Here is a 16,170-nt window from a genome sequence, read left to right on the forward strand (position 1 = left end):
AGGCAAGTATTTCCTGCTGTTTTTCTTGCTTCTCCAGCCTTGTAATACCTGCTCAGTTGTTCCCATGTACATAAATTGAATTGTACAGATGTAAGTTTCCAGTAATCATCCAAAAGGAACAGACTGTTTCTTTGGAATTTGCTTTGCTTGGGGACGTGAATAGAATGAAACTATGTTTGGTTCATTCATAAAAACCTTTAAACAATGGTTGGGCTCATGCTAGAATAGCCTCTTGCTGTGTTGTGAACAAGTTATCCCATAGGGAGTTCCTAGCTTCTCCTAGAGTGCTCTGGATTTTTAAATTGAAAATTTCAATCCTCAGCCTTCACTACACCAGTGGAGTAAAGTTGATACTACATAGGTAAATTTTATATTTAAAGACAGAAGCCACGTGCAATGATAGTATACCATGAACAGAAGCAGAGCACTGCTTGCAGAACATGCCAGCAGTGCAGAATACTGGAGGAAGAACATCCAGCACTCCTATTTTGTAGGGGTGCTGCTTCTTCATCACTCATCACACTTACTATAAGATCATTTGTTCTGAAAGGACCAGTTACAATAAGCAGGAGGAGGCAGGAGAGTGGCTGCTAGGCACATATCCCGGCTTGCCCCTGTGTAACAGATGACACTACTGGTAGTCTATTTATTTTACAGTGTCAATGCAGTAAGCCTCAGCTTACACAGGGGGTATATTCTGGGATTCATGCCTAAAGCCAAAATTGTGTATAATTGAAACACATTGGATGTAGTGGCAGGTATAATTGTCTTTCCCCCCAGATACCCACTCCCATCCAACCCCCTTTTAATTCTTTTAATTCTTCCAAGCACGTAGAGCTGAATGCACACAAGTTTTATCTGCATAAGTTGCAGGCTTACTGTGTGCCACCTTTTCAGGAGCTCTTCTTATGAGAAATGTATTTGGTGCAAGAATACCCGTGAGTATCCCACATGTTCGTTGCCTCCAGTTAGACATTGCCTCCAGTTAGACATCTTGTCCCTAGAAACTGATAATATACATTTCTCTTATTAATCTCTTATTATTAATCTCTTATTCTCTTATTAATTCTCTTATTAATCTTGTTGACTGTGTACCCTACAAACCTGTATTTCAGCAATTAAATCTGATGTGGGACAACAATTAGCTGTTAAGCTACTATATGAGAGAAGGTCGGTCCAGGAACCATAGACTTAACATTGAAATTGGAACGGCCTCTATAAACCAAAATTCCCATTTGAGATTTTCACATTGCACATATAAAGCGCCAAATATAGAACACTCAAGTATACAGGGGTGATAAGAAGAGACTGTGGAGGAATGCTTCTCCTCTGTGTGCTGCACTTCTGCAGACTGTTCAGAAAAGGTGAAATACCAAGTTGTTGTAAACTTCTTAGGTTGAGCTGTGAAATTCTTCAGGGGAATGCTAAAAATTCTATTTTTATCTGTTGCTACCAATAATGTCAATAGTTGAAATCAACAGAAAATAGCTATTTCTTGGAATGTAATAGATACTGAGTGCTTTTATTTTTTATTTTTGCATTTGGAGTGCTCCTGTCTGTTCTTCTGTAAACTAGTGTTTGTGCCCTTTTTCTTATTCTAAGTATGTAGGTATTTTGCATGTAGTGTTGCAACATTGCCTTCACAATCACTTGCTCAGTGATCAGTTTTACAAATGTGCAAGAATGAAATTGATGATGTATGTCCTCCTTTAATGCTTTCAAATAAAGAGAAAATACCTAAAAGTAATGTTAAATCTTTTTTAGATTTCTAGCCAGTTCTGTTTCAGGTATTTTGGTCAGACAGTACTGTTTTATGTATTCGTTCATGAATCACATCTCTGCCAAAGAGCACCTAAAGCAACTTGCAGCCCTGAAACATAATACAGTCACTTTAAGAAATTCTAATCTTATCATTGAAAACACTAGTAGCACAAACTTATCATAAAAATAGTACAAGAAACTTAAAGCTAGTCTGCAGACTAACATTTTTCTTAACAGAGCATAAAGATGAAACAGCAACACAGTTTTCATTAAAAGCAGTGGTAAATCAGTCATATAACACAAAAAGCAGCAGAATAAAATAAAATCCCATTAGAACCAAATACAAAAATAGTACACATTTAAAATATCAGTGTAGAGCTATCAAATACTGTACTAATTTAATCTGGTCACTAAAGTTCAGAAGGATTATGATGCCTATGTTTTGGAGAGTTCTGGGGCAGCAAAACTAATGAATGCCCCTGTGCCATGGTTGTACAGGCTAGGGACTTGATCCTCAAGCCTGATTATGACCAAATTTCAAATAACATATGACCTAGCTACCACTTCACCACAGAACTTCTACTCTACATACCTGTTTCAAACCTGCTGTGTTGAAGGCCTTGTAAACCCAGGCACACCTGAGACCTGAGACACAACAAAGAAGTGCATGTGTGGCTTGCTGGTGGCGGCAGCAATTGCAGCGCTCCCTGCTAGGGTGAGAGCTTCCTGGGCTTGCTGGTTGAACTATAACAAGACGGCTAGCACAGTGTGGTGCCCTCCAGGTGCTGTTGGACTCCAGCTTCCATTATCGCTGACCATTGGCTGATAGATGGAGTTCAGCAACATCTGGAGTTGTCTACTATGCTATATATTATTACTTGTTTCTATTCTATAGCAAATGTAAATATATTTGACTGCTGATTTCTCCTCCCCTCCTCCTCTGGTGACTAACACATAGTGGCCTGCATCCAGAGTTCCTGTGAATGTAATTTGCTTACAGGAACCTACTGCTAGAGGAAGCTGGTGGGGAGCTGATTTTTTTTTGCTGATTCTTCCTTCTCCTTGCCCCCTGAATATCTGCTCTGGAGATTTGGAGATCCCCTCTATGTCAGATAATGTGGGGGATTGATAGGGGGAATTGGAGAAAATTGCCTCCCTTTCCTCCATGGGGAGCATCCGTTGGATTGCATTCCCTTTTGCAATAAACTTTTCTGTTTGCAGAACAGTAATTTGTGTGTTTCGTTATTGTCTTGTCCTCATATCAAAATGTAGGGCAAATGTCTGTTTTCTTGACATTTATAGCCGATTCCCAGTGTATGCACCGTGAGCAAAGGACACTTGATGTATCATAACAGCTTTAAGAGTCCTGCTGGATCAGACCATCTTGCCAGCATTTTGATTCTCACCAGGGCTTGGCAATATCAGGATTTCAACATCATGATATATCACCAGCTATATAGCAATATAGCTATAGCAATATAGCAATATATCATGATGTCTGAAAATAAGGAGGGAGAAGGAATTAAGGTGGGGAAGCAGCAGCAGCAGCTGAGTGTTGATTCCTAGATTTGTATTGCTCTCTCCATATCAGCCCTGCAATAGCCAGGCAGCTACACCACAGGGTTCTTTGCTCCTGTTGTGCATACCAGTGTTAGAAACTCGGATATATAAGCTAGGCGCCAAAATGGTTAAACCACGGTTACAGTTGCCAAAACGGAATGCCTAGTTGCCATTTCTCGGCAAGACAGCTCTATAAAGTCGTATTCTTCAAATGATTTACTGACTGTAATTATCAGTTTAACATCGGGTTAGTTCAGATGGCAACCTTGAGCTAGGTTAAGAATTTTGAGAACTTAAAGGAGAAAAGTCACTTGATCCAGGAACAGTCCACATATATATTGGCCTATTCCTGCCTTTTTTCTTAATGCTGACTACTGCTGCTCAGGCTGCTCAGAAAAAGAGTTTTAGAAATTCATTCTGATTGTGCAGATAAAATATATCTGATAGAATTCTACAGGATGGGTTATTAATGTGTGAAAACAGTCTCCAGGTATGTACCTCCTGATGCCCAGGCATCTTCACTTGGTTTAAAGTGGTTTTGGACTGATTTCGAACACTGCTTTCAATGAGTGTAATTCAGATGGGAATGCTAGTGAATTTATTTATACCATGCACCCCTTCCGGTACCCTCTACTACTGAACTGAGCTATATTGATGGTGGTAGGAATAATGATGGTGGGCCCAGCTAGAGAACTGGCATTTGTCAAAGTTTGCCCTGGGTTTAGGAGGGGCGGGGTTGGTGGAGTGATACCATCTCAAAGCAAGAATAAGAAACTAATCGGGCATCTCACATCCTCTCCTGTCAGTAAGTGGTGATGGCTATAGCAACTGGGTCTAAGGGAAATGTTGAGAAGCCTGAGGTAATGGGTTCCAGTAAGGAACCGCTCACATACGTGTGTTACACTGATAGGTTGTATACCAGCACTTTGCTGCTTCACAGCAAAAGGGAACTAGCTTTGATTGCATAAGACCTTAAGTGTCCTTAAGTGTCACATGGTGACCTCCAAACCCATATTGGGAACATGCAGCAGTTTATTACTCTGTGGAAAAGTCCCCTATGCACTTGGGGAATATGTCTAATGCTTTTTAGTAATGTTTTTTAAACGAGATGGTTTTAAAAACTCCCATAGAAATTGTCGGGACATAATTTTAAAACCTTAGTTGACAGTTTCGTCCATTATCTGCAAATAGCTGGTGAGAAAGTCCAAAATGGAAATTGTGCATTATTTGAAAATTTGAGATGCATTAATTTATTACAAGATGATTTAGGGATTATTTTAGCTGAAAAAACCAAAAGTAAACAAAAGGTGGTGTCAAAGTGTCAGTCTTTGACTTGTGTTTTTGTTACGGGACTTTTAGTAGAAAATGTAGGAGCAGTTGTCAAACATGCAGCACCTGATGTTCAGTCTTTCTTAAGTTTTCCATCCATCTTGGTGTTCTTTGCTATGGCATTTGGATTTAGTGTAAAACTGTTTGTGCAGTTAGTTCTCCAAGATGTGTAGTTGTAACCTTCCAGCCCATAGCTCCTTCTTGGCCTCTGCCAATAGAATAAATTATGTAGCTTATTCTATATGCATAATTTTGGAGGTTTGTTTCACACAGAGGATGTTTGCAAACCCAGCCTTAGCATTGCTACACTTCTTTTCCGACAAAATGCTAAGTGCCACTGCCTGCTTTTCCAGCTTTGTGGTTGCCTTGTTTAGAACATCCCACTGATCACTCAGATATCTCTTTGTGCACATTCCCACTATTACAGGAAGACCACAACTTTTATGTTAATCCTTACTTAGCATTAATGAACCTCTGTTCCCAAAGCCTAATCTGCCAGCCTTGCAAAATAACTTTGTAATCCTATCTGCCCTTTAACTGATACACAGCCACTCTGTGCTTTCTTCCTTGTTTTCTCATCATAACCCTGTATTTTACTCCTTCCCTCCCCTACCTGTGAAAAAGACTACAGTATTGGAGCACTATTGTAATAGCTGACTTCATTATTGTTCGCTATTTATGGGCATACTTATAACAGAATTCTTGGGGCAGTTTACTTTGGGGAATAAGCCAAATTAAAAATTAATAACGAAAACTATAATATGATGTAGCTGAAAACCCAGGTAGCAGAGAGTAAAACAATTAAGAGCTAAAAGAGATTTAAAACACCCTGTGCAGTAGCTGATTTAAAAGGCCTGGTGGCAGGACAGCCCCAGCATTCTCAACTGTTTGCAGAAGGACAATGACTAGTCTCTTTAAAGTCCAAGGGACTGGGCTCTTAAAAATCCAAGGGATTGCCAGAGCAGAATATTATTCTGGCATAACGTGAATCTTTTATTGGCAGAGAGTCTGAAGTACACTGATTTGGAGAATTTCTAACATGTTGGCAATGGCTCTTACTTGATAATTGCAAAAATAATAGTAAGCTGAACATTGCTGCTCCTGACAGAAACTTATTTGAAGAAATAGTGAGATGATTATTGCACATGCATTTTATTTTCATTGGACTCATAGTCTGATGGAAAAGGAGAGCAAAAATGATGTGGTATGAGAAACAGTTTTCCTATTCAGCATCCATTTCCTCCAAATCAAAGTTTTAAAAGCTATTACAGTTTTAAGTACTCTGCAAAATGTAGTTGGAAGGACAGTTTCTACTGAAAAATTACAGAGCTGATCATTTTCTACCATTACTTTTCCCAGATTTTTTAAATAATATAAACATTCACATTGCGCCATTAGAGCTCAAAGCTGCAGTAATTTTTTCCTGTGCCAAAATCTAGCATGTTCTGAAATGATAGGCATGGTAGGGTTTAGAAAACTTTTAGTGCAGCCAATTAAATATCAGTTATCAACTGATTATGATTTTGCTTCATATATTAATACTGACTCTTCCTGTGTTCAGGCTTTTGTAGACAAAATCACACCATCTACATGCAAGAGAGAAGTACAGGCTTGGAATAATTCAGAGTTACACCCAAGTTCAAAAATTATGCAGGGAAAAAGCCCTAAGGGGTAAAAGAGCCCCTGAACATCTCCACAAAAACTCAGTTTTGTGGAATGCTGAGAGGAGGCAAACCCTGACAACCTGGTGGAAGAGAGAGATAGAATGGAGTGCTTGGAACATGTGGACAAAGACATTATAGATCGTAGATATAGGTAACTAATTAGTAAGAACCATTCTCTGAGCTAGGAAGTGACCTATTCAATATTGAGATGTTTCTTCTATGTGAACTTAGTTGCGGTGTTGCAGGAATCAGCATTGACACAGTGGGATTCCCCGTGCCCTCAGTGCCATCCCCAAATCTGCTCTGAGGTGTTGGGAGGCACCCAGAACAGATTTTAGGGGGCGCAGTGGGAGGAGAAGGGGATAATGTTCTATTACGCAACGAGAAATCCTTACATTGATGGGACGTTCACCTTAGGACTATGTTGAATACAACCCCTAATGTATATATGTTGCCTTTAGATTCTTGTTCAACACCTGGCAATAGCTAAGGCATATTGTAAAAAATGTCTAATAATTGAAACTTAAATGGATAATAGTCACAATAATCAGAATTTTATATTTTTGTTTCTCAGGTGCTGGTGATCAGAATCTCTTCAGTTCTCTGTATCCAACACTTTCTCAGCAACTCCCAAGAGAGCCCATGGAATGGAGAAGGTAGTTCCACTTTTCTTCATTATATGCATTGGGCAAGGAATCAGTGCAATGATGCCCTCTAGCAGTCTCTTGACAAGACTTGAGATGAGTTTAGAAACTTAGAAGGAATAGACATTGCAAGTTTTCAGAGGTGTGAAGTAGCTCGCAATTAATTGTTACACCTTTTACTTTGTCCTGTTTCATTGTCTTAAAAGTATAACTATTCTGGCTAAAAGTTTTGGGTGGATGCTGCAAACATAATTCCTGTTTCAGAATAGAATATGTGTTAAGATAATAGAAGAATGTAAATAGAAATCACTTGAAAATGAGGGATTTACCTATTCTAACTGTTCATAAGGTTCATGGTAAACAAAAAATGAAATGTCTTCCATTAAAAACTTCTGTAAGTTCAGATTTGCTTTTTGTAAGAGAAGATAAGTTTACACAATTTTTAAATACATTGTACTACTGCATCTGGATTTCTGAACTGAGTATTGCCATCTTACCATAGCCAATATATTTGCCCTACATGCTTTCTTTTTCTCAGCTTTGCTCTGTGTGTAGTAATATCCGTGTTCTATATACTATTCAGATCTTATGGGCGTGCTCCTAAGATGATTCATCTGGAATCTAATTTTGTACAATTTAAAGAAGAGCTACTACCTAAAGAAGGGAACAAAGCTCTTCTGACATTTCCCTTTCTCCATATATATTGGACAGAATGCTGTGTAAGTACGGGTGTGTGTTTTAAAATATGAACTAACAGCTAGGTAATTTGTAGTTAGCTTTTCATTCTCTTATAGTTTGTGGGTGAACTTATTAAACTTATGGGCAAGGGGAGCTCTGTGCCAACTAGAATTATGCCTCATCTAGTTAGCAAAACTAGTGTTAACAGTGTGTATTTAAAGTAAACTGTTGAAGACTCTTTTACAGAGAGATCTGTCAAGTGAAAATACTAGAGGGCCCCCCCCCCCAATTCAGTTTGATAGTTTTAGAACTCCCCACCCTCTGGCGTTCCAGGAAAAAGCATTTCAAGTATGTTTCAGTAAACCTGATGTTGTGTTTAATCTTTTATATCCTTAGGACACAGAAGTGTACAAAGCTACAGTAAAAGATGACATCACCAAGTGGCAGAATGTTCTGAAAGTTCACAGCTCTATGGATTGGTTAATTGTAGTGGTAGAGTGTGATGCCAAGAAAAAAAACAAAACAAACATCCTTCCCCGAACATCTATAGTAGATAAAATAAGAAATGACTTCTGTAACAAGCAGAGTGACAGGTAAGTAATTCTGGAGCTTAAGAATTTTTATTTATTGTATTTGTAGCTGGACAACTTTTGATAGTCTTTCATCTGAGGAAAGGGTGGGGCATCTTGGGCCCTCTTCATGTTGCAGGACTGCAGCTCCCATCATTCTGACCATTGGGTGTACTATTTTGGGCTGGTGAGAGTTGGAATCCACAATGTATCTTAGCAATGTAAGGTTGGACCCTTGTTATATCCAAAAGTATTGGGAAAGAGAAGCTTCAGAGCTCGATCCGTTCCTGCCATTAGAGATGCTGGGGGACTGCTTCAGATATTATGTTTGCATGTTGCCAACATCATAGAAGTCTAGTGCTTGTCAACATGCTTATAAAAACAATTTGGATCCTAGATAACTAAGATTGTTATACTGTCAAACATGGCTTACATTTTGTGTCTTTGTGGCAGCTCTTAGAAAGAATATTTGTTATTACTCTCTGAGTCTCTTCTAAATGATATCATCTAGTATTTATCAACAAACCAATTTTTCCTAGTAAGTTATGAGAGGGTAAAAGATAACTTTGTTCTACAAGTGATCTGATACTTATTCAGGTATTCATGGGCTCCAACTCCTGTCGGCCTCAGTAAGTGACTGGGGATGATTGAAATTGTAATCAAGCAATGTTGGGCTCTCCACAGGTTTCACACCTCTGATTTAAAATTGCTTGCTTATTTTAAGAATGATTCTAATACATGTGAAGTAGTCCTTTAGTTTGTACTTATTTTGTAACTTGGAACACATGCTATAGAACGATATAGTGTGTGAATATGTATACAAGGGCTTATTAGAAACCTGGACATACCACATTAGTTGAGAGGATTCCATACTAGGCATTATTCAGTGCTGCAGTTGCACAAGAACGCTCAAAACAGTTCCCTGTACGTTTGTTTGTTCCTTCCTTCCTTCCTTCCTTCCTTCCTTCCTTCATCCATTCATTCCTATGTTGTTTATATGCCAAAATGGCTTCTACTATTCTACTGCAGCCTCAGTGCTCCCTGAGGGGGCACTCAGGAAAGGCCTGACATGTAGGACAAGAGGAAGTGGGGAATTGGTGGAAATAAGGCAGAGGCAGCTCACTTTTATATTTATATATGTACATTTGTACTCTAGCCTGTCTTTAAAACTCAGACCAATTAGCACTTGGATAAAACATACAGTCATGCTGGCCACATGACCCGGAAGCTGTCTGCGGACAAACGCCGGCTCCCTTGGCCTATAGAGCGAGATGAGCGCTGCAAGCACAGAGTCGTCCGCAACTGGATCTAATGGTCAGAGGTCCCTTTACCTTACCTTTAAAACATACACTTAACCTGCAGTGGAAATAGCTCTTGTTGTTACTCTCTAACAAATCACATAGTTTCTTAGGGTGTAAGTCATTGGTCACAAAGTTGAAGTTCCATGGAGTCCATGCTTAGAAATCATTTGATAGGAAGAAACCACAGGGTTTTGTAACTGGTGAGTGTTGCAAAATAGGCTGGTGAAAGAAAATATTTCAGAATATTTTGAAACAAAAAATAAGTCTATTGGCTTTCTTCCAGTTTGACCACTTTCATAAAACTTTCCAAATGAAAATTCACATTCTTGTTCAACCAGGAACAGAGCAAAGTGGCAAAGATTTAAGTCTAGCTCAGTTGGCAGTGCATGAGACTCTTAAAGAATCTCAGGGTCATGGGTTTGAGCCCCACAGGGGGCAAAAGATTCCTGCATTGCGGGGGGTTGGACTTGAATTCTGTGATTCCTCCTCTGGAAGAAAGCAGGGCCAGCAAGAAATGTCCACTCAAGAGGCTTCTGCCTTTCGGTGGGAAGCAGGGGATGGAATCCAATATAGTGCTAAGGAGAACATTTGGCCAGTGCAGTGATTCCTGTTCTGGCGCTCTCCCAACCCTACAGAGCAGATTTAGGGATGGTGCATGGGAAGGTGGGAGGGTAAGTCCTGTTGTTCAAGTGAACATCCTTGCACCATGGGGCATGTCAATACAGCACTGTTCAAATTTATATTTGTCCTAATGCTACTATGCAGGTCAGGGTGGGATTGCTAATATTAACAGGGCCCCTTTTGAGCTGCCAATAGAGGCCAGGTTTGCTTGGGTCTTGCCATTTTCTCAGCCTTGTCTTTCTCCTCACACTTTGGCACTTAGATAGGAAATAATGATGCACCAAAGCAGCTCGTAATTGCACTCTCCATTGCTAAAGTTGTGTCCTTAGGCAGCACTGTTTTTGGATATCCCTTTGCTGCCTGCTCTCTTATTGGCTTAATCAGAATGGAAAGTTGGATACCCTGGATAACAGGCTGGCCTATTTTGCTAATATTGGGATATTTTTGGAAGGAGGACAGAGCTTGTGTACACACACACACACACACACACACACACACACACATATCATGCCGCATGTGGATATTATTTAGGTACCTCTGAGGAGTTCCTTTTGACCAAACCTCTTCTAAGCACTCTGTGTCCTTTTTCTTTACTTCTTTACTTTATAACACTTCAGTGCAAGTGATCTGTCTTGGGTTTTTGCTCGTGAAAAACCTACAACACAGAAACCTTGAAACTGGGTGGTTCTCCCCTGCAGAGGGGTTGTCGCTTGTTGGCCCCTCCACTTTGTCTTAGGAGGAGCACTTTTTAATCTTTTACATTTGTTTTGTTTTATTGATTTTTTTAGGGTATAATTTTAAAACACCTTGAGACTCTGGTGGTGTGAAGTGATAAAACCATTTCCCCATTATTCTTGCTAAAAAGAAAGTAACCTCCTAGCAAGTCTGGTATCCCATTTGATTTGTCCATTCTTTACCAAAATATTAATTAATCTAGCTCAGTTGGTTAGAGCATGGTGCTGATAACACCAAGGTCGCAGGTTCGATCCCCCATAAGGGACAGCTGCATATTCCTGTATTGCAGGGGGTTGGACTAGATGATCCTCGGGGTCCCTTCCAACTCGTATGATTATACGATTTTATGATTCTTTCCTCCTTACAGATGTGTAGTGCTATCTGACCCCTTGAAAGACTCTTCCCGCTCTCAGGAGTCCTGGAATGCCTTCTTGACAAAACTCAGGACCCTGCTTCTCATGTCTTTTACCAAAAACCTTGGCAAATTTGAGGATGACATGAGAACTTTGAGGGAGAAGAGGACAGAGCCAGGATGGAGTTTTTGTGAATATTTTATGGTCCAGGTATAGTAAAGCAATCTATGGAAAAATAAACCTTTTTAAAACTAGCCTTGTACTGCTTGCATCAAACAGTGTGTTTGCATTAAACTGTTTCCTTTAGATTGCATAGAGCTAAAATCATGAGAAAAAGTTTTTGTTTCAGTGTTTGATTTTTCTTGCATGAGTCAATTTAGTTACCTTGCACAGAGCTTATAGAAAAGGGACCTAAAGATGCAAACCAGTACCCACTTTGTACCACCAAGATTAACACATTTTCAAGAGTGAAGACTTTTCTTAAAAATTGGCCCTTGATTTCCTAAGAGTAGTCTTCGGTTATTTTTGCCGGGGCGGGGGAGATACTAAGTACTGTACAATTTTTGTTGCTACAGTTTTGTTGCTTCCATTTTGTTGCACCCTAACTATTAACATATTTTTTCTTTATATATTAAAAGGAAGAATTGGCCTTTGTCTTTGAAATGCTGCAGCAATTTGAGGATGCCCTTGTGCAATATGATGAGCTGGATGCCCTGTTCTCCCAGTATGTTGTCAACTTTGGAGCTGGTGGTAAGTAGTTAAATCAGAAGTGTAATTGAGCATTTCCATGAAGAGATCTGATGACTTTTGCTTTGCAAAATTAAATTCGAGCAATCCAAGGGTGACAAATAATCCACTTGATTGTGTAAACTTTTTATTTCCCCGTAATAAGAAGTGTATTCAACAGAAAACTTTCATACGGATGTGTGTAGCTTAATTCACATTACTTCAATGTGCCAGGTGTCGTTACCTCTCACTGTGTGTGTTTTGCATAGATGGCGCAAACTGGCTGACTTTTTTCTGCCAACCGGTGCGAAGCTGGAACGGGCTGGTTCTTCGTAAGCCAATAGATATGGAGAAAAGAGAACTGATTCAGAACCAGGAAGCCACACTGTTAGACCTGCGCAGTTACCTCTTTTCTCGCCAGTGCACATTGTTGATCTTTCTCCAGAGACCGTGGGAGGTATCTCAGCGAGCGCTAGAACTTCTCCACAACTGTGTGCAAGAGCTAAAGCTCCTTGAAGTAAGTTTATGTAAATTAATCCATCAAGAGATTTAATGCTTAAATTTCCTCCCTGGCTCCTTGTTTGCTCTGGATTATAGAGTGACCAAAAACAGGGGTGGGCAAAAGAGAGATTGGGGTCTGCGGGTAGATTTCTGGGTGATTTGAAGTATGTCAGCAAGGATTCACACTCCTGGTCGTTTAACAATAGCTACAACCAAAAGATATTTATTATTGCTATTATTATTTAAATTTAAAGTCTATTATGATGAGAAATGCTGGTGGAGGTGGGAACCAGGAGTAAAATTTTGTGTGTGAAAGGACTGTGAGCTCAATTCTGTTACTAAAAACAAATTTCTGATCCCAGCCGAGTGTCTGCTCATAGTTTTACATTGCCTCCTGACACTATTTGCATCTGACTTCTTTTTGTTGGGTCTTGGGGTTCTAATAAAAAGACAAACTCAAAGTAAATCCCGCAAACCTGAAGTCTTCCCAACCCTGAGCTTAAGGGTCGTTTAGGGTGGCAAGAACTTGAGCCTCCTTTGGAAAGTGATTAGTTAGTTTGTGTGGAAGTTTGTGGTGTCTGGCAGGAGATGATAGATTGTCCTCAAGACCTGGCTTTGTGTTGCATGCAACCCGCCGTTAAAAGCCGTTAGTACTAATCTATACATTTTTTGCCTTATAAGAATAAACGTTGGGTCTGAACTATGTCTTTGTTGTTCTTATCTTTAGGTCTCTGTTCCTCCTGGCGCTTTGGACTGTTGGGTCTTCTTGAGCTGCTTGGAGGTTTTGCAGAGAATAGAAGGTTGCTGTGATCGGTCTCAGATTGATGCCAATGTCTCCCACACAGTCGGCTTATGGAGTTACGCCACTGAAAAGGTAAACAAAGGGAGTTATGCATGTTGCCAAACTGTCAGTGGTAAAGTTTCGTAGTTACAATCACAGTACAACTTTTGTTTAATGGGAGATAGGCCAATATGATACTGAAGTTCTGCTTCTAACGGATCAGACAAATGTTTGCAAGGTCAGTGCACTCATTTTACTACTTAACCAAACACTGTACCAGGATACATTTGACTAACTACATTCCCAGATAATGAACTTTTGTACTTCTTGCATCAGTCTAGCTGACAATCTTCCCCCCCCCCCAAAGACCCTGGCATGTGCATACAAATGTAGTTTTTCATGGGTACACTGGGTGAGGGGATTAGCCCACCTGCTCAGCATGGCAGTCTGTTCTCCACATCGTACACTGGACAATTGTATTTGCATAGGGGTGTACATGTCTGCAGTCCAATGTGTGTAGGACCTATAAGATACATGATGCAGTTGGATCCTTCATGTGACAAACTCCATGTTGGGATATGACTGGTTGAAACAGGGGAATGGGTTTTTACATGATTATGCAGATTAGGCAAATACTGTGAAGCATTTGGTTGGTTACTGTTTCGGAAAGAATGCAGAACTAACAGACTAACTCAGTATGGTAGTTCTGTTGCAGGTGCCCTGTAAGATTTTGGATGTGTTGGGGCGGTGATGCATACATGTGACTTATAACATTGTTTGAAATGAATCTGTCAGGTTTAAGACGGTTTCTTTCATCTGGTATCCCACTCTTACCAGTTGCTCACATTTATTTTCTGGAAATATAGATGTTATTCGCTGGAAAGACAGAAACTTAGCAGCTCTTGAGGCGTTATGATTGTCAAAATAAATTTGTAAGGTGTTGCAAGACTCTTTGTGTGACTTGGGAGTTAAAAATGTAGCCAGTGTTTTCACATTTCTCTTGTCATGAAGTACAGTGTCAGAACTTTATATTTCTGCAGTTGAAGTCCCTGGGTTACCTATGTGGTCTTGTGTCAGAAAATGGGCCCAACTCAGAAGATCTTAATCGAACAGTTGATCTTCTAGCGGGACTTGGAGCTGAACGCCCTGAAACAGGTATTTACAGAAAATGTTTTATGAAACTATGTGAAGGCCCAATAAGTTCTCTTGATGTCAGTCATGCTTTTGATGGACAACTATTGTTTGCTTCAGTATTTGCCAAAGTTATCCATCTTCAGAGACAGTTGGCTACTGAAATGTTCATACTGAAAAGGGATTAATATTCTCCACAATGCATGTAGCTGGACCATTTTTGAATACCACAGAAATTCTTTTATGCTATACTTACTGGAGTGGTGGACAGGAAGTTTGTAACTCTGTAGTCAAATAGCATAATGATGCTGGTAATTAGAGTTTCTCGTTATGTGTTTGATGTACTATCCCTTCAGATAACTGTGTGTAGCCGCTGCTTGTTTTTTAAATGACACTTTTAGTCTTGCTGTACAGTGAAAATTTAAAAGATCACCATTTTCTTTGAAAATAAAGAGTAGAACTGTGTTCCTGTTAACATAAATAATAATACAATTGTAGAGTTGGAAGGGACCCCGAGGATCATCTAGTCCAACCCCCTGCAATGCAGAAATAGACAGCTATCCCATATAGGGATCAAACCTGCAATCTTGGTGTTATCAGCACCATGATCTAACCAACAGAACTAATTTTTTTGCACTTACAGAATATTTGATATATCAGCTAGATGTGCTAAAATAAGAGCAAATCAAAGCCCACATTTGAGTCTGAATCATAGATAGAAAACCCCAGACTTGCCTAATGTTAATATCTTGGTTCTTTTAAATATAGCACAGGATAAAGTGCAGTGTGGTGTCTTCCTGCATTAATTTTAGTTGCCTTTTGAAAATGGAAGTCTTACATCTGTCCTATTTTATTTTTGAAGCCAATACAGCACAATCTCCTTATAAGAAACTGAAAGAGGCCTTATCATCTGTAGAAGCTTTTGAAAATCACTACTTAGTAAGTATGCTATATATATTCTGCATGTAGACTTTAAATAAGAGAACAAAATATTATAGAGTGTATAATATATTGAGTGTAGTCTTCAGTCAATATTTGCAGCAGAATACTATACTAGTTTAAGAAATAGTATAGGCTCACCATCAGTGTCGGGAGGGATCTTCAAAGTTTTGATTCAAAATGGCAGCCAGCACCCAAAAGTTGGCAAAAACTACTATCCCACCTTGGGAACCCGTGTGGCGAGTTTAATAGTGATATCTCAATAGGTGTCCAAACCTATAGAGAACAAACGGATAGACTTTCAAAAATACATAGCTGATGAAGATAACGAGCATAACATATTTGAATATATGGAGGCTGGTTAAATGTTTGTTTATATAGCTTTTTACATAGTCTCTTGCCCTGCATATTTTGATGCTGAGTGATTATAAAGTCAGTATCTAAATACAATGGTGGAATTCTTGTATGTGTAATTAGCTTTTTAAAATATTTCCTCTAAACTTTCAATAAGTAATCAACAACTTACAACAGTGCAAAAACAAAAACAAAAAACCCAAAGGAACTTTGGAAAAGATCTTTGTGCTCAATCCATTGGATATATGCTTCTGAATATATTAAACATAAAGTTTTGGAAGAAAGAACTGTTGTAAGATAGCTTGTCCTAAAGCCCCTTGTCTTTTCTTTTATCTTATGTAGGATCTTTCCCATGCCACCATTGAAATGTACAAAAACATTGGAAGATCTCGCTCAGCAAAGCTTGTTGGAAAGGATCTGGCAGAATTTTATATGTAAGGAAAACTTTAAATGGCTGCCTTTTAAGGAACAAAACTTTTAATCTGAAAGGGAGAGGGACTGTGGCAGTGCATCCTTGTTGATT

At 39.3% G+C, this 16,170-nt stretch overlaps 1 protein-coding gene across 1 annotated transcript in view; it reads left to right on the plus strand.

Annotated features, from left to right (window-relative positions):
- The window catches only part of TRAPPC10 (trafficking protein particle complex subunit 10), a 44,745-nt gene that overhangs the window by 8,853 nt on the left and 19,722 nt on the right, over positions 1 to 16,170 (plus strand). The window contains exons 2-11 of the mRNA XM_081858570.1: positions 6,889 to 6,970; positions 7,542 to 7,677; positions 8,033 to 8,229; positions 11,230 to 11,425; positions 11,854 to 11,965; positions 12,211 to 12,458; positions 13,170 to 13,316; positions 14,264 to 14,378; positions 15,217 to 15,293; positions 15,990 to 16,081. Coding sequence (XP_081714696.1) covers positions 6,889 to 6,970; positions 7,542 to 7,677; positions 8,033 to 8,229; positions 11,230 to 11,425; positions 11,854 to 11,965; positions 12,211 to 12,458; positions 13,170 to 13,316; positions 14,264 to 14,378; positions 15,217 to 15,293; positions 15,990 to 16,081 — 1,402 coding nt within the window. The remainder of the gene's footprint in view (positions 1 to 6,888; positions 6,971 to 7,541; positions 7,678 to 8,032; positions 8,230 to 11,229; positions 11,426 to 11,853; positions 11,966 to 12,210; positions 12,459 to 13,169; positions 13,317 to 14,263; positions 14,379 to 15,216; positions 15,294 to 15,989; positions 16,082 to 16,170) is intronic.

Source organism: Podarcis erhardii, assembly GCF_964252035.2.
Source record: "Podarcis erhardii genome assembly, chromosome: 4".
In the NCBI taxonomy this organism is placed as follows: Eukaryota; Metazoa; Chordata; class Lepidosauria; order Squamata; family Lacertidae; genus Podarcis; species Podarcis erhardii.